General features: G+C 39.9%; 1 protein-coding gene across 1 annotated transcript in view; it reads left to right on the top strand.

Annotated features, from left to right (window-relative positions):
• Positions 1 to 3,704: 3,704 nt before the first annotated feature.
• Positions 3,705 to 19,402, top strand: part of LOC146002526 (RING finger and transmembrane domain-containing protein 2-like) — a 32,929-nt gene continuing 17,231 nt past the window's right edge. The window contains exons 1-2 of the mRNA XM_083140436.1: positions 3,705 to 3,898; positions 11,309 to 11,973. Of these exons, the coding sequence (XP_082996562.1) occupies positions 11,328 to 11,973 (646 nt within the window). The 5' untranslated portion in view covers positions 3,705 to 3,898; positions 11,309 to 11,327. The remainder of the gene's footprint in view (positions 3,899 to 11,308; positions 11,974 to 19,402) is intronic.

The following is a 19,402-nucleotide window of genomic DNA, read 5'->3' as shown; positions in this document are numbered from 1 at the left end:
TATTATTATTATTTATAGTAACCGCTGTAGCTCAGTCGGTGGTCGGCCTCCGTGGAGGAGTGGTTAGCATAGTGGTCCCGGGTTCGAATCCCGGCTAGGACTTGGATGTTTGTGTTGTCCGTAAATTTAGAAAACCGAGAATATAGAGAAAAACTGATATGTACGAATGTTGAGAAAATGTGTGTGAATGACGGGGGATACCACCGAATAGGGGAATTTCTTTATTTTATATATAAAAAAGTCGGTATTGCGTCTGACTACCATGCGAGAGGCCCGGGTTCGATCCCCGGCTGAGAGAACCGGGACTTTTTCCACCTGTTTATGCGGCTCCGGCGCTCGCCCAGTGTTGTATAAAGTGGATACCTGGAGGAAACTCTGGGAGGTAAATGCGACCAGGGGCGTGGTGCTGATCACATCACTCCAAGCTTCGGCCGAGATACGCCTTCATGGCGTGGTGCAAAGCACAGGGGAGCACTTTACCTTTTTTATTATTTATTATAGTATGGATCACATAAATGATACATCATGAACAATATCTATGTAAAATATGATCTCTCGTTGTCAAGAGCTATTAATTTTTATAATCTCGGTATGACTACTATGCCAGAAGTATTTTGCAGAAGGACCAATCTTCTTGAGAACAACTTTATTCTTTACTAACCGTTAATAAAGCTCCCCGAAAAAGTTGCATCACATATTAATATCTAACACAAAACGCGGGATTTGACATTTGAATTTCCGCCAAGACACAGAAAGTCATTCTTTTTAAGAATCTCTCAAATTTAGACTTGGTTTTCAAGCTAATTCCTAGACTTTTAAAAAACGGGACAAATAGTGTTTCTTGTATAATATCGACGGGACAACTGGGACACGCCTATGAAACGGGACTCTCCCGGTCAAAACGAGACGAATGGTCACCCTATCTTAAAGAAACGATTTTATTTCGAGCAAAGTGAAACAAAAATTATTTGAATTTCACGCTATTCAGTTCATTTTCATTTCTTGTGCGGCAAGGCCGAGTAAAGATTGTTGCAGTCAAGAAATGATTGTTGCGCCGGTGCATGGAATTCGCCGCCCCCCGTTTGTACTTCAGTTATGAGCTATTATTTTTTTCTTTTTGCTCAGGCCAATCGGGACTAGACCTACAGTTTAAAGTGGGATCCGAACCACTTGTAGCTCCACCGAGTATCGAACCCGGAACCCCTTGATTACAAGGCGACGACGCTACCACTGAGCCATCGGGGAGGCCCACACACTGTACTCGTTATTTCAAAAGTGGTAATGAAAATTTCCACAAGCGAAGTTGAAATATTTTTTAAAAAAAGTTTTTTGAGAACTGAATTTGAAAATTCAGGCGCCAGTTGAAAATGCCTACATTTTACATTCCCAATTCCGCCTTCAAATAAACACTCAAAGAATCTGTTAATTGCATAGGAAAGGCAACCTTACTTTCGAGTAAAAGATTCCGAAGAACTTTGCGGTGGCGGAAACGCATCACCCATCCCATCTCTTCACCCCACCCCTAACAGCGGTGCTTGGAAGGGAACCAGCGAAAAAGGAAGCCCTTGCCATTGGTAACAGCCTTGATGGCATACAAGAGATCTGACCAATAAGGACGTTTGAAACCCACGTGACTGTCACCGAAAGAGCTCTCCCCCCAATTTGTGCTGGAAACAGCAAAAGAAGACGGCCGCGCCATCTACTGGCCACCGATGGAAATGCAATTTCAAAGCGCAGCGAGGTTTAAATGTGGGATAATCCTCTACTCCCTAACTCCTCTATGCTATTAGTGAACATAAAAATACAAGAAAAGTCAAAGGTTATGTCTATTAATGAAAAATATGATCTAAGTACTCCTCTGTGCTATGGAACAAATACTTCATAAGCAAGCTTTTTACTGTTATTTTAAATTTGGTTGGATCATGATTCTTGAATTCCTCTGGCAGCTTGTTATAGAGTTTTACACCTTGAAATCCTAGACCACTATGTGTTTTGGATGTGCGGACAGTAGAAAGGTGGAGGGAGTTATGCATACGAGTGCTGTACTTGTGTATGTCCAGATTTTTTGAGAAGATTTTAGAATTTGTAAAGGCAATGAAGTCAGAAACATTGTAAGTATTGGATCCAAGGTCCGGTCAAAGTATATCTATTTAGGAATGGTTCTAATTAACGCATATTTATCTTCATTATATTCTAGAATGTTCCGCAGATAAATGATTCATAGATATTGCCAGTAGTTCGACTCCTCTTATTCAAGAACATTCCCTCTCGCGTCTTCCAGAGATTAGAAATTACAACAAATCGCCCTACCTACGTGTAGAGCTACCGTACCTTTGTTGTGCAGCTTCCAAATACTGACAAGTCTCTACATAGTGCTCAAGTTCACTGCGACAACACTGAAAGCTCAAGTAAAGTTTACGTTTTACGTGCAATATTATCAACAACAGGGTAATTCTCCGTCTTGCTTTCATAAGTATTTCTCTCCTTAAATTATCGTCACATTATTCAAGAAGATAAAAACCTAATTTTATATAGTGTAAACTGAAAAATTACCTGAGGGGACTCGAGTCACCTGATCCCCATCTTGGATACGCGCTAGTAACAATAACAGGGTTATAGAACATTCTCAGTCTTTTCTCGGTAATTATTTCTCTCCTTAAATTATTGTCATATTATTGACGAAGCCGAAAGCCTAATTTTATCTAATATAAACTGAAAAAATTCCTGGAGAGAGGTGGTGTCAAGCCCCCTATACCCCACTTTGGATGCGTGCTATTATCAATAACAGGGTTACAGAACATTCTCCGTCTTGCCTTGATAATTATTTATCCCCTTAAATTATCGTCACATTATCTTATTTCACACAACAAGAAACCAAAATACTCATTTTATCTAGTTTAAACCGAAAACTTTTGCTTGGATATGTGCCTGTCCTACTGTATTTCTTGTGTTGTTCGGGTACAAAGCAACAGCACAATTGCGCGCCAGTTTCCTGAAATGTTATTGTTGTTGAAAAAAAATTCTCCACTATCACACAAGAGCTACAGAAAAAGAAAAACGCAAGGCACTTTCACACAAATGCAGATCCTATAACAAGCGGAAAGGTCTGTGACAGCGTCACCCCTGTCCCGTGAGTGACATCAGGGTTGGGAACGCCCACGACCCTCTTTTTCCGGCTTCGGGAGGGAAGACTGCGCTACTTTCTCAACTATATTATATACTTACTTTGGGCTACCCGCAGTAAACTGGACGCTCGAAGCAGACTACAAACGAGCTCTAAGTCGTGACGTAGTAACATGGCGGGGCGTGTTTTCAGCGCAACGCTAGGCTCGCAACTTTGGAAGTCTCGTTTTTGCCTTAAACTGGACGCAGAGAAACGCGAGAACTTGCAGGGATAATTTTTCCAGGGTGTAGTTTTTAAAATTGTTGCAAAAAAATACCCCTTGAAGTGCAAATTCATAATAAATTTTTATTAACACGAGATTAATAATTTTATATTTTGACATCTAAAATTAATAATTAATGTTCAATAAAGATAGTGGAAAGCTTTTCCATCTCTAGCCCCCCCCCCAGAACGTTCTTAATCTGTTATAATTAGTTTTCTGTTTTTTAAACAGATCTCCTGGTTTTTCAGGGAACGATCTTCCGATTTTTTAAAATCGGACCTGGCAAGACTGGGGTGACAAGAGAGTGAGTAAGAAGCAACTCAGGTGACTTGTTAAAGGAATATTACAAGGTTGTGTAGGTTTTTTGTGTAGTGCCGTGATCCGAATTTCTGCAATGAAGTGAACAAATGCTAATTAAATCTCATTGCTGAAGACAATTTATGTAGTGCACATTTTTTTCACAATACGTAAGATGCGAATTAGATTTACATCACTTCATAATTTGAAATGACGTAAGTAAATTTGCTATATCAGCGATGTGTATAACTGACACCTGATGAATGTAATTTTTACAACGCAATTATCTCTGGGCTTATTGTAATATTGGTGGAATATATTTTACACTTTAATATTTTTTCAGATCCTCATTCCTCGAATGTAGCAAACCCCGTGGGCGGACATACATAAGATAGTAGCAATGAAATTAAATTTTAATGGTACTATTATCGTATGAGGGAAACACCTACGAATCATATATTTCGGACTTCTTTACATTGCTAACGTGTTATTTTCGAATGCGGAACATTTCTTAAGGTGAAATAATGCATTTCTAACTAAGATAATGTCTATTTATTCTATTTACGAGTACTTACTGTTACTTGTTGTGTCGGATCTGTAACACATATGGCCGTGATAGCGTACTGGTTTGGGGGGCGTTCTGAAAGTGCTTTGTCGATTTATGCAGTGTTGCAACCTCGTTCACCGAAAAATATCTACTTTCGTGCCCGGATTTGAAATTATGCTAATACGTCGCAAACCATTGACGTTAGCCCCAAAAACCATTCACGTTAGCCCCAAAAACCATTGTCCGTAAGGTTAGGTTAGGCAAGCATAGTAAAAAAGAAAAAAATACTCAACACGTCATGTTCTAGTGAAAACACAGCGAGCCTGAAACACTGGCTACGGAGTTGCATCATCTTAACACATGGAACATTGCACTCTCGTGCAGAAAGCAAATGGCGGGAGCAGAAACAGCGTGTCGGACAGAGATTTTCGCAGAAAACTACACGCATTCACATTAAAATGGATCAAATCTACATTCAGGAACTTCCACAACGCTAAAGAAAATGATTTCCGTAAGTACTTTCTCCTGTAAATTTGAAGGAATCAGTTTCCCTCATACAATAATGTTACCATTTTAATTTCGTAACTTCAAACCTTTGAATGATTTGAATGAAATTACAGTCAGGTAACTAATGCTATTATCTCGCAACCAACAGGTCTTGTATTCGATTTTCGGTGCTAACTGAGTGAATGAAGTAATAAGTTTGTCATGTTTTTCCTTTGATAAAACTGAACACACTGAAACAAGTTATAAGAAAGCAGAATATGTACATTAACATGCAACAAAAGTATATTTTATTTGTTATAATATGTATCCTAAATTACATTAAAATTATATACATAGATAAACTTTTGCAGGCTATCAAAACAAATTGTGGAATGTAGGACATGTGGCAACTCTATGGAATCCCCATTCAATATTTAGCATTTACCAATTATGTGCATGCATACAGTGAGTGCTAATATTAAACTACTGTAAACTTATACCAAAAGGTTACATTGATGCACTATTTGTGTAGCCAGTAGATGTAACAAGATGTTCAGTAACTTCATGATAAAATCGCAATAAGAATAGAAATGTCTTAAGAAGACCGAACCCCTCTTCGATTTTCTTGATATTTGGCATACTCACTAATTGAGGCCTAATCACGAATCTGAAGTTAAAAGTTGTTGGAAACATTTAGAAATTGCAAGATAAACTGGTAACAGTAGGGTAAGCCGGAGACACTTAATACTCGGTTGTTTTCAAATAAAAATCATTGCTACTTACCTCATATGCATAGCGGAAGATTTTTCAAGCTGGCGATAACTTTTTTTTTCCATGAAAAACACGTTAATTTTAACATTATAATCATTTATTGGTCGTTGCTAATTCTGCGGGCAAATTTTGACTCACGTTGTCTGTCGTCAGCAGATATGCAGTATTGTCAGATGATGTGCAGTGTTGCCAAACGTATGAACCTATAAATGTCGCACAGGCTATTCACAAAAGGTTTTTAAGCGAAAATTGAGGCTAAACTGTACTTTACGTCCTTATCTGTATGGTGATTGCTTCTTTGCGTTCGCGGTGTGCCGATAAATGCCGCACAAACTATTCACAAAAGGTTTTTAAGCGAAAATTGAGGCTAAACTGTACTTTACGTCCTTATCTGCAAGGTGATTGCTTCTTTGCGTTCGCGGTGCGCCGATAAATGCCGCACAAACTATTCACAAAAGGTTTTTAAGCGGAAATCGAGGCTAAACTCTACTTTACGTCCTTATCTGCTTCTTTGCGCTCGCGGTGAGCGATCGTGGTGCGTCACCCGGCATCTCTTCGGGAAAGTACTTTTTTTCTTTTTACACTTTCTTTTCACGATAGCCCCACTATCCATTCACGGGGTCGAGGTATGCCTACGAGGTTAGGTTAGGCCTGTTAGGTTAGGTTCCATTAGCACTCATTTCACCCCTAAATATGTGCTTCATTATCTAAAAAATTCCTTAGTACGTTCAATTACGCATATCCGGACAACATCGGTTTTTCTCGATTTACTGTTTCAGGAAATTTTTGCTCACTTTGGGATTTACGTTGTTGAATTCCTTATAAAATAAGCTTTCCAACGATATATGACACGTATTCCTTAGGAAAAGGACGTAAACTAGAGTGTTACCTTAAATTGGAACAAAAAACCGCTCACACGTCATCTTGTAAAACTACCGCGTGGTTGCTACACTGTGAGGGGGTTACATAACTAAACGCACGGAACATTTGATTCACGTAGTCGACGGTAATGGCGGCACGAGCTATCGGAGATGCATGATTGACGAAAAATACCTTATTTACGGGCAAGAAACGTAGCACGATTCTAAAAAACAATACCTCCGGCTTCGGAAAGTCCTCAAGAACACAATTCCGTAAGTACTTTCTCGTCTTTTCTCCTGTAAATTTTAAGAAATCCGTCTCCGGCTTACCCTACCGTTACCGATAAACTAAAATAAGGCGTTTGTTTTCGGAATGGAAACCGTCGATTTTCGCGAAATTTTTTTGGTACTTGTTTACTATCCTTCGGACACATTTATTTATTTTTACAGAAGAAACTACTTACCGTAATAAGTTCCTGTAACATTGTCGAACATCGGGAAGGTGTTTTGTGTGATGTGGGAATTTTTCATAGCTGAAATTCATGTTGTTCGTTGAAAATTAATTCTCCGACGGAGAATAGCTAGCCCCACGAACCATTGGCCCGTGGATAGGTTAGTTCTGTTAGGTTAGGAAACATAGTTAAAATTTGGTGTTGTGTTAGTATCAGGATCTAGAAATTAGAAATAATTGCGAACCATTGGCACGTGGTTAGGTTAGTTTTGTTAGGTTAGGAAACATAGTTCAAATTTCATCAAAACAACGTTGATACACCTTCCGCGAAGCAGATACGTAAGTACGAATGTCAAAAATTGACAAAACGAAAAAATTAGAGGTGTCCGAAGGATAGTAAATTTTTACCATGATGGTTCGATTTACATATATAATATGTTAACACATACTTCATAGGCATAGTGATTCTTATTGCATGTTTTCTGGAGAATTATTTTTCCCTTCCATATATTTGTACAGAGTGACTATATTCACCAGGTGGTGAAGCTAGCTTTTGAGCTATTTTCACCAGATTTTAAATTGCATGTACATGATCTACAACCTGGCGTGGCCTGCTACGTGGATGTGTGTACATTCTTTAGTTGCTGATGTGTACGAAGCTTATGTCGGTGTGCCATTATTTTCATGCAGGAGATGAGTACTTTTTTTCTGTATGCTATGGAGTTGGAAAAATATTGCACAGTGTTCTGATAGGCACTGGTGCTGCTAATATGTCACATGAGTATGAAGGGGTATTACGTTCCTAAATGCTTTTGTTGTTAGGTTAGGCAGGTCAGGTTTAGGGCTGTAATGTCTGGTCTTCAGCACTTTCTACTATTCTCACTACCTGGTGACAGTAGTAGTCACACCCATTTTTAATTTAAAATACCTTCTTAGCAGTTAGTTCAACAACACTGCCAATGAATATAATAACATGAGATAAAAGGCAATGAATGTTATGGTATGATTCAGGTAATTATTTTGCTGGTTAAATTAGCCACATACACAGTTCTCAGCACCTGGTGAAAATGGCTCCACATGCTATTTTCACCACCTAGTGAAGATGGCTATAGGGTCATTCCACGTCAGATCGACCAGGGCCTCCAGGTCGTGGTTTTTTGATTTGGATTAAATTTGGCATGAAGGTTCAATCATGTCTGGGAGGCTTGTATTCCAAATATTAGGTTCCTCCGAGAATTAGTTCTAGAGTTATAGCCTAAATAACTTTGGAACTATTGATCACAGCCTAGTGGTATTTACACACGAAACAAACCTCTCACCAAGGAACACGTGCATTTCATCAAAATACCCTCAGCTTGTTTTCATTAGCAAATAAAATACCCCAAAATATGCCGTACAAAGCCTTACGTATCAAAAAATGCATATTTTGTGTGCCTGCTGTTACAACTGTAATTTAACCAGGAAGCTGGCATTCATTTTTCTAGTAACCCTGCTGTGAGCCAGTACATACACATTATGTCGTCTCCATATACGAGGCATATTCGGAAAGTAAGTACCGAAAGGGTGTAAAAAATAAAGTAAAATAGTTCCGTACCTTTTTTTATTTGCATTGCATTCTACAGACCTTAAACTACTTTTCTACGTAGTTTTCACCATTGTTCAAGCATTTGTCGTATCGTGGGACTAGTTTTTGTATCCCATCATCATAGAATGTTCCCGCCTGTGACGAAAGCCATCCATGCACTGCTGCTTCGACGTCGTGATCCTCGTCGAAACGCTGACCAGCAAGAAACTTCTTCTTCAGATGAAGAAAGAGATGGTAGTCACTTGGTGCCAAGTCAGGGCTGTTGGCGGATGAACAAATTGTTCCCAGCCGAATGACATGATGACATTTTGAGGTTGTTGAGCCGTATGCGGACGAGCATTGTCGTGAAGCAACAGAATGCCTTCGCTAAGCATTCAGCGTCTTTTGTTTTGAATTGCACGATGCAGCCGGATTAATGTGCCACAGCAGACATCTTCGTTGATGGTCTGTCCTCTAGGCAAGAATTCAGCCATTCTTGCATTGAGAAAACAAATCACAGACCGGACTTCACAGTAGGCGGGCCGATTGATTTTCTTGAACATTTCAAACCTTCAGAAAACTACGAGGAAAAAGAATGACCTGCTCCCACGCGTGCCTGTGGCTAACTAACGGATGAAGGACGTCAGCGAGAACTCAGACGGTCTCGACTGCATTGCTACAGCGGCAATATTTGCAAACGGTACTTAATTTACGAATATGCCTCATATATCACCCAATCCATATTATATGTGGTTGAATATGCAAGAAATTGAAAAATCACCGGAAAATGGTGTAGCACTAAAGGGACAAGAGATATCCAAGCAAAGTTGCATACACTACGTAATTAGACCTTCCTCTAATGTGTGTCAAAATTTCAACTTGTTATTGCAAGGTGCTAGTGCACAGTAAATGTAGGCCCTTAAACGCTCAGCGCGTTTTCAGTGGGAAGTTTAAAATTTCGCAAGGTTTTAAATGAAGATTTATATCTCCATAACTATGAATGCTAGTGTTACAAATTATAGCTTGTTTCTTTCAGTACAGTCTCAGCTACATGCCTATTGTTGAAAAAATCCAATTTGCACTAACTAAATATAAGAAGAAGAAGACTAAACGTAATAATCTTATTTTTTATACAAAACAAAATTCAATTTTGTCAGGCCCCCACGTAGGCAACGCCAGGACGTGTGAGTCCAAAACAATATTGCCTGATATGTATTTCATTCTCATAGCAAGAATTGTACACTTACTGAAGATACTTTTGTAGAAAAATATTTTCTAATATAAAAGTCGTGCTTTTTGACGGGAAATTCAAAATTCCAAAAATTGTTATCTCAGAAACTATGAATTCTAGAGTTAAAGCTTTTACCTCATTTTCTTCCGTACACTCTAGACAATACTCCCATGGTCGAATAAACTTTATTTTTATTTATCAAGTAGAAGAATAAGATGAAAGTGAAATAAAACTATATTTTTACGAAATTTATATTTCATCAGGCCCCAACGTAGGCAACGGTGGAACGTGATGGTTTGAAACGGAACCTGCATATTGCCGGATATGTGTTTCATTATCATGGCAAGAATTGCAGACTTGATTCTGATACTTTCGGAGAAAAAATATAATTTTTAATGTAAAAGCAGTATATTTTTTTCGGGGCTAATTGCACCCGCCTCCCAAGTATATTCAGAATGAAATTGAACTTTACTAAATACTAATAGGATGCTTAAGCCTCTTTGTGTAGCAATCAAGACATGTGTCCGTGAACATTGACTGAGTCGTAGTATGCTCCAAAAGTCGAAAAAACCATATATGACACATTTGACGTCTCTGCGTTTATGGTTTAAAAACTTGTATTGGGACAGATGACCACTTTTCTGTAACAACCACAAAATGTTGCTTTAACCTTGCACATAAATGAATGGAAATTAAATATCAGAATACCACAGATAAAAAGGTATGACGGAACCTACCTTCCAAGATAGATCTACAACATAGTCCCCATACTTACCATGTTTTCCCCTGACCCTTCATAGTTTTGTCTGCCCCTGTTCCTATAATATTTTCAAAAATCATTAATCATTCAAAACTGTTAGGACCTACGTCTGTATTAATTTTTGTAAAAAGACTTGAATGAAAAAGTTGTTCTTTTATATTATGCAGTTAGTATAGGGTGCGGCAATGAATCAGGCGATTTTGCAACACTGATTATCGCTAGTTGTTGCATCAGAAATAACACATGACTACTGCTATCTTGAAGAGCCTGCTTTACCATGCAGTTATGGTGGTGTCATGTAACAGGGCACAGCTCGCATTCCTATAAAAATTTATTACAAAAGCAATAATTACGTGTCTGCGCATTCTTTTGAATAGGTTAGACATTACTTTGCAAAGAATAGCCACAGGAATTTGAGCCATCTCTTCCCAGATCCAATATTCAGAACCCGTTTCTTCAAAGTTCTTAATCCATGTTTTGATGACACAGGCAGAAAGCACTGGACCGTGACATTAAAATGTTTCCGAAATGCATGCTGTTGTTCAATGTGGTTTTACAGCAAATGCATGCTGCAGCCGTTTCACGTCACCATCATAACTAATGGTAAGGAAGGGGCTGGAAAGTAGCGGTAGTGACGTGTTGTTTCTGATGCAACAACTAGCTGTATCCAGTGTTGCAAACTGTCCCGATTCATTGCCTCATTTTGAAAATACATTTTCACTCTCTATTTTTATTAAATTTGATGTTAAGGGGCCTCCTCGTTGGCACAGTGGTAGCGTTGTCCCCTTGTAATCAAGGGGTGCTGGGTTCGATACCCGGTGGAGTCACATAGTGGTTCAGATCCCACTTTAAACTGTAGGTCCAGTCCCGATTAGCCTTACTGTGCACAAAGTGGACTTAAAACACCAACTCAATAAATATGATGTTTTAACATGTACATATTTCTTCCGTGCAGATTACACCTTTAAGCAGCCATGTCTCAAGAAGCTAGTGGTGCTGGTGCAGAAGATGCCGAAGGCCAAAGAAACGTAGGATTCCACTTCAACCTACGGCAGATTCAGCCTCATCTTGTTCGCTTAGGGAACATGCAGACCTCTTCAGTTGGCTCCCATCGTTTAAGTGAAAACATCCAGACAGTGATGCAGGAACTGAGACCTCTCGTCCAGCAAGCACGAGCAGAAAATTTATCCTTGTCGTCCATCCTTCAGCGTGCACACACACACTTGCCTGTTTACAACATGATGTCGAGAAGTCACTATTCGGCTCACGGCCCTAATGCATCTGCTGCTCAAGGGTCTCCCAATGACAGTTTTGTGATTACAATGGATGATGTAGATGTTGAGAGTCAAGAACATGTGCAAGTTGACAGTGGTGACAGGTCTTCCCATGTTAGTCAGCATGTGCGTAGACCGTCTGAAAGTAGGAGAGAGAATGTGCCGAATGTTAATAACAACAATAATAATTTCAATGTAAATAATAACAACACACAGAGAACTGCTACAACAGCAGCAGATATTCTGCAGCAGAATCCTGAAACCAGAGCGTTTCTTGCTCATGTTCAGCGATATGTTCCGTACTTTTTAATACTTTTAGCTAAAGGGATCTATGACCACAGAACAGGTAGGCTATCCTCTGTCAGTATTTACAACCGTTAATAATTATTTAATGAGTAGAGGAAATAGGTATTCGTTACTCACACTTATGTTCATGTGTTAGTCCTAAATTTTACATTTGATTAGAAATCAATCAGGTGGAATGTACAATGTCACCAAAAAAGTTCTGGCCATTCTAGAGCAATGATAAATAACGAGCAATACAGTGGAAGTACCTTTAGGTTTCGAAGTAATCTCCATCAGCATCCAACACTTTTTGCCAACATTCCTGCAGCTGGTGATAGAACTCGGCGGGCTTGGATGCAAAGAAGTCCGTGAGTGCGTTCCGCAGGTCTCCCTCATTTGCGAAGGATCTCCCATGGAGGTGGTTGTCGAGGGAATGAAACTGGTGGTAATCTGTTGGTGCAAGGTCCGGTGAATATGGTGGATGGCACAGTGTCTCCCAGCCAAGTTGCTGAAGGGTCTCCCGGGTCCTCTTTGCCATATGTGGCTTGGCATTGTCATGCAAGAACAGCACACCCTTGCGATTCACCAATGCAGGTTCCTTCTGCCGCAATGCACGGTGCATCATTTGGTCATAGTGGTCAGCAGTGATGGTCTGACCAGGTGGAAGGAGCTCGTAATGCACCACTTGCCGACAATTCCACCATACAGAGAGCATAACCTTTTGTGGGTGCAGAGGTGGTCTTGAGGTGTGAGGAACAGGGTCACGTGGCGACAGCCAATGTCTGGTGTGCTTGGGAGTGTCATAGAGGACCCACTTTTCGTCACCAATGAGCAAGCTATCAAATATGGGTGTGTTCAGGTGCCGAGTGAGCAAGGACAAACAGGCTGTCACTCGTTCCTTGTTGGCTGCTGACAATGTGTGGGGTACCCACTTGCTTAACTTGTATGACTTCCCTATACCATGCAGGTGCAGTCTGACTGTTTCAGCGGAAACATTGGACCTTTCTGCAAGTTCATCACACGTTAGACCACTGTCCTCCTTGATGGCTGCTTTCAGGGCCTCGTCATCGAACACATGTGGTCATCCACAGCGAGGTTCATCAGAAAGGCTCACATCTCCCGAACGGAATTTCTGAAAGCAATGCCTGGCAGTGCGTTCATTCACGGCATTCTCCCCAAATGTCTGGCAAATGCGACGACTTGATGCGGCAGCTGACAAGCCCACTTTAAAGTCATACAACAAACACACGCGAACAAGCTGCTTCAATACCTCCATTTCTCTTCGACACTGGCTATGACTGCTCTGTGTGCGCAACGTGCCTGTATTACTGACAGTTGATGGTCAGACTAACTCCCGATCGCTTGGCAGGCACATGCGTCATTTCGTTTCCTCTCTGTGAGCGCATGATCAATGGGACGTCAAAAACGGCAAGAACTTTTTTGGTTACCTTGTAGAAGTAAGGTCATGGTTCCAGTTGTGTATTCATTGGCCCAGATTTTGATTGTGTAAATCTGAAATCATCATAATACATACACATGCATTTTCTAGAACGTTAAAAATGCTGACCAAGGCAGATTTTTTTCTACCTCCCTTCCTGCGGCGACCTTGAAGGGAAGTGTCTTCAAAAAGAAATCATCTCTATATATATATACAGCACATGCAACCACAAATCACTTCATAGTAAATAATGCAAAGAAGTAACTATAAAAAAATCTTTCTGCAAAATGAAGCTAAGGTAAACAATCTATATATAGAGTCTGCCTCAAATAAACATTCCATACTAGGTAAGGTTCTCCCTGCAGCATACCATGAAGGCACATTTAGGGTATTTTGGGGTAGGGCCCATCCACATATTCTCGATCTCAGCAAAATTGGAGGTGATGTTATCAGCACCATGCTCCAGCTGCCTTTACCCTCCAGGGTCGCCCCCCAGGTATCCATTTATTTAAGGCTGGGTGAGGCCCAGAGCCACTTTGTGCATGGACAAGGCTGGAAAAATTACGACCTTAGAACACCCACCTCAAGGATCGAACCTGGGTCTCCTGAATGGCAGTCGGATACCCTTCTAACGAGATCAACCAGGCTCTAAGTCCATAGTGCAAAAAAATATTTTTCAGGAACTGACAAAGCATCAACAATGGATTGTTTGATTGCCAGTAGCCTACATAGACTACTAAATGCACAAAAAATTGGTGTCCATAAAATTGACTTGCTGCAATACAAGAACCGTTAATTTTGAAATACCGTCTATACATAGGTGTGCGCAGATCCCTCTGATTAGGGGGTGTGGTTGGGCAAAAGCCCTGATGAAAGTTCAGTCATCAAAGAAAAGCCTCATTTTATCTCTCTCTTTTAGTTTCATTGCATTGATGGATATATATAATATGTGTGTGTGTGTACACAGCAACATAAATAAATTTCCTCAGAAATGTGCCGCGCTCATTTTCCTCCAAACAATTGTGTTCATGCATTTAAGACAAAACTGTTTAGCAGCAAGAGTGTGAAGTATTTAGTAGTTTTAACTTTTCTCTCTGGTAATTTACAATGCATTACTGAAAACAATAAAATTGGGAGCGAAGGGAGCAAGAAATTTTTTGCAAACTTAAAATAATATTGAGTTAATATGGCACAAAAAAAGAATTCATGGGGCACCATGGCATTCTCTTAGACAATTTTCTTTAATTTAGTTCGTTCGTCACGCAGGGCAAACTCCCACCGCCCTCTAGCTACGGCTCTGAACTTGACAAGACTGTAAGAAAAGGAGATACTGCGAACAGAGAGAGGAAGAAAAGTTTACAAAATTTATTTTTATTCATATAATATTTGATATCGAAGGGAAAATTGCCCCTTTGTGCCCCCCTGCAGTTGCTCTTGGCCATCTTGAAGAAATAATGCAAGAAAGACGTAAAAACTAAATCCATCTTGGGTATCCTTTTGTCCTGCTACTCTTAGATTCTATTAATTTTGCTTCCTTTTACCTCAATGTTTACCCCTCTAGAATTGATTTGCATCCAAGGTTGAGGAAGGTTAACACCCATTGCCCCCCTGTGGTTGCACCACTGCACCCCCTTCCCCCGTATTTGCTTTAAACTTTTATCAGCTTGAAAATACTTGATTTTCTTTAAGAGTATAATATCTTTTAAGAACGTCGATAACATTACTCTACACTACATTTCTAAGCGAAGTACAATAATGTAGGGACATGGACATCTGGAAGGGAGACAAGGATGGTCATACCTCCCCCTTAGAAATTGAATGTCGACCTAAAAGTATATATTTCCCATGTATAATTTGATATCAGTCATAGTAATTTACATTAATGCAATAATTTCAAATTCAAGTGGTGTTTTTTGAGATGGTAACACTATTATAGGGAACTATTATATACGTACAGTGGATGGACAAAAATATGGAAACACCTGCAGAAATGCACATTACCTTTATTTATATCGAGTAGGACCACCTTAGGCATGCAGAACGGCCTGCAGTCGACGTGGAATGGACAAATGCAGGTCGCATATGGTTGTCAAAGGGATGTTGTACCATTCTTCCTCCAAAGCAGCTGCAAGTTGTTGTAGAGACAATGGTGGTGGGTAGCGGGCTCACACCTTGGTCTCCAAAACCGACCACATGGGCTCAGTAATAGAGGTCTGGCGATTGTGGAGGCCATGGCAGATGTGACACTTCATCTTCGTGCTCATCAAACCAGTCCTGGACGATGTGAGCTATATGAACAGAGACATCTTGAAACACGGCATCACCATCTGGGAACAACGTTTGCACCATGGGATGCAGCTGGTCACTCAACCAGTTACGTAGTCCCTGGCAGTGACATGTCCATGCAGGGTGATGATGGGTCCGGCAGAATACCAGGAGATGGTTGCCCAAGTCATCACTGATCCACAGCCATGCTTCACTCTCGGTAACAGATAGTCTGTATTGTATGCTTGTGCTGGCATTCTCCCACACGTACACTCGGCCAGCAGTTGGAGACATTGTAAAGGATAACTCATCCGACCAGATTACAGTGTTCCACTGCTCCATTGTCCAGTTTTTATGGGCGTTGCACCACTGTCTCCATCTAGCAGCATGGTCAACAGTCACGAGTGGTTTGGGAATTGCAGATCTGCGATGAATACCCTGTTTGTGGGGTTCTCTTCTGACTGTTTTGATGCTAACAGGGTTTGGACTTTTGGACAGTGACTTTTGGAGCCGTTGTGATCTTCTGCTTGCTCACAATCCTACCTAATGTGCGTCTGTCTCTGTCACGCAACACACACTTGCGTCCACGCTGGTGCTTCGCTGATGCGATTTTTCCGGAAGTCTCATAGGCAGTCATGATCTTCGAGACTGTGCCTCTTGACACACCAAACGTTTCCGCTACTTTCGTCACGGAAGCTCCCACCATGAGCGCACACACAATTACCCTCTATGAAACTCTGTCAGCTCAGACATGATTCACGATAACCTGCACGGACCGGTCGCTGAACTGTAACTGGCCCATCTGTCAGATTGGCCAGGGTGTATACCTCGCAGGAAGTGCCAGTGACCACAGCGCCACCTACTATTCAGATGCAAATCGTGTTTGAAATGGCTACCTGTTATATACCAGGTGTTTCCATATTTCTGTATATACCCCATGGAAAAATATCTTGCTTGTCCCCCGGTATGCATGCGTGTGTGTCTATATATAGATGCTCTGCAAAAAAGGCCCATTTTAGAGAGCCTATATATAGCTTCGCCGAAGTTAATGGTTTAAAATAGACACTAAAAATGTCACGGTTCAAGGTGACTGGTTGCTATAAGAATTAAACATCGCGTTTAGAGTGTGTTTTTAACAATAAATTCTGCATTGGTTGGCATTTTGATATTTTTATTAATCATGGAAACAAGTCTTAATAGTGTTAGCATGCGTTTTCTCTATGGATCAAATTATTTTCACACACAGGGTGGAATTGAACTCTACTGACAAACTTTCACACATTGTTCAGAGATGTTGGTTGAGTGTTTTGATTAAGGTACCCATGGTCCCCGGTACCTTATTACAGAGTAATAGGAAGTTGATGTGTTATACTTGTATTATGTCCTTCGGACCATGACAAATTGGTTCTGATAGATTACAAAGAAGAAATAATCAACTACTTATCACATTCTATAATATGAAAAACAATAGAAACAATACAAGAAATTACATGAGTAAAGAAAAAAACAGTGCCGGATCTGCAAGCCGCAAAACCCTGCAGTGCGGCCGTGCCTTTAAGGGGCCATCAGCCATTGACAAAATAGAAGGTTCATGCATGCGTATGTGAAATATAAGCGTAGTTACTCAGCGTTGCAGAAACGAATACAATATATACAGGTAAAGGTAAAGTTAAGGTTCCCTCTGCATATAGCACCGTGCCATAAAGGCCATGTAGGCCCCACATATTTTCGATGTTGTCCATCTTGGAGGTGATGTGATCAGCACCATGCCGCTGCCACCTTCATTCCCCCCCCCCCCCGGGCACCATTTGATTTGAGGCTGGGTGGGCCCTAGAGCTGCTTTATGCTAGAAAAAAAAATGGAAAAAATCCGACCTTTAATTACCCACCCCAGGTTTCCCACGAATCAAATCAGGTTAAAATTTCATGAGAAATGCAGTGGTGAAGGTTTTTTTCATTCTATTTTTAGTCATGAAAAAGTTATGACTGCATGATTGTAACAAATGGGCCGTTTTTCCAGATGTAAGAAAACAGTGTCATCACCCCATCTGTGCATAAAGTGGACTTAAAAAAAATTAACCTTCTAATTAATTGATTTGTTTTGTTTTGCCACTTTTGACTAATCGCAAAGATTCAACATGCTTTCCTTATTGCTCATGGATAAAAATAAAAAATATATGAATTAATTATTTATTAATTGTAATAATGTTTGTATTGTGATTATACAGGACACCTGTACTTCAGACACTAAAAACCAGAAATCTCTGATGTTCTTAGACCTCTAAAAGATTTGTTTATAGGCCCTACGTATATTGTGTGCCCCCACACTAACCTATAGCCTGCCCTGGTTATGCTCGTCCATTTTTGTCATCGTTCATCCTAATAGTCACATTTTATATACAGATATGTAGAAAAGCAATTCTAATACACATATATTCAAAAATAATGCTACAGGCTCTCAGATGCTCAACAGAAAACATTTTGACCTTAGAAACCTCTGGAATCTGTTATCTTGGTGATTCTTTGATATTAGCAGTAGCTTGCACAAAGTTTGCAATGCATCACAACTTCAGCTGGAACATTTTGACACTATCTATTGAAGTGTTACTGAAGAAGGTACTTGTGGGTAATGTTGAAAGATTGTAATTCATGAACAAGCCAAATCATAGTAAGTACACCAAGATTTGAACAATTTCATCACGACAGTGATCAGTCCTCCCAACTGCCACATTCTTGGATATATTATGCCTAATATTTTTTAATACTTTACCATCTTCCCTTATTTGTTAATTTCTTTATCAGGATCCACATACAGGGTAAAGAAAAGGGGCTAGCAAAACGTTGTGTAAATAGGCTCAGACCATGTTCAGATCCGTCCTCCAGGTACGTAGTTGTGCTCTCTCTTCTTCGGTGTTAACTCATTCAATTCAAATCGGAAACTGATCTCGAATTACAAAGATTACACAGACCAAGTGACTATTGTTTTAAGATTTGTTGATATTGAAACCAATTGTGTCGAAGAGTTAGTAGCTAGATATTTTGGTACCCTAGGCAGGGTTGTGGTTTAGCACCCGCTCACCTCCCCCCTCCCCCACTCTGCCAAGTACCAACTTTTTATGTACATCCTTCGATATATTCTTCTTATATCACGGTTTGTGATATTTATATCCGGCAAATTTTGAAATGAGCAAACAAAAAAAAAACTCATTAAAAATTATGCAGGTTATATTTAAAGATTCGTAGTTTGCATTTCTGATTTTTGATTTTTTTCTTCTTAAAATTTAGCATATTTAAGGATATTTCAATTATGTCAAAGAACATCTTTAAAAGCATACTAGTACTACTACTTTGTTGAAGAAAAATTCAGCAGTGTGTTGCAAGAATATAACTCTGCCAATTGTAAATTTCTCTATCGCATATAGTTAAATGTCATTTTCGTCTGTAATTTATTATTACTATTTAAATATGATAATTTGCTGACGTTTCCTTGAAGATTCTCTATCAATTCACATTTAGATTTCACCAAAGGGGGCCTCCTCGCATTCTAATCTTGCCCAGGGTCTCGCAATATGTTGCTACGCCACTGTATACAAATTTCAATACCTGTCAATTCAGAACCGACTGTCAGACTGCATTCCAAACTGACGAGAACATCCCGTCTCTGTAATATTAATTTTTATGTGTACCTCCTAATTACCTTCTTACCACGTTTAATATTCTGGAGAATATTTTTTAAAGTTTGATTGAAGTCCACTTTCTGCTCATGATAGGCTGATCGGAATTGGACC

This window comes from Lepisma saccharinum, chromosome 18, assembly GCF_977018435.1.
Source record: "Lepisma saccharinum chromosome 18, izLepSacc3.1, whole genome shotgun sequence".
NCBI lineage: Eukaryota > Metazoa > Arthropoda > Insecta > Zygentoma > Lepismatidae > Lepisma > Lepisma saccharinum.
The sequence above is the reverse complement of the archived record's forward strand: the minus strand, read 5'-3'. Positions and strand labels throughout refer to the sequence as shown.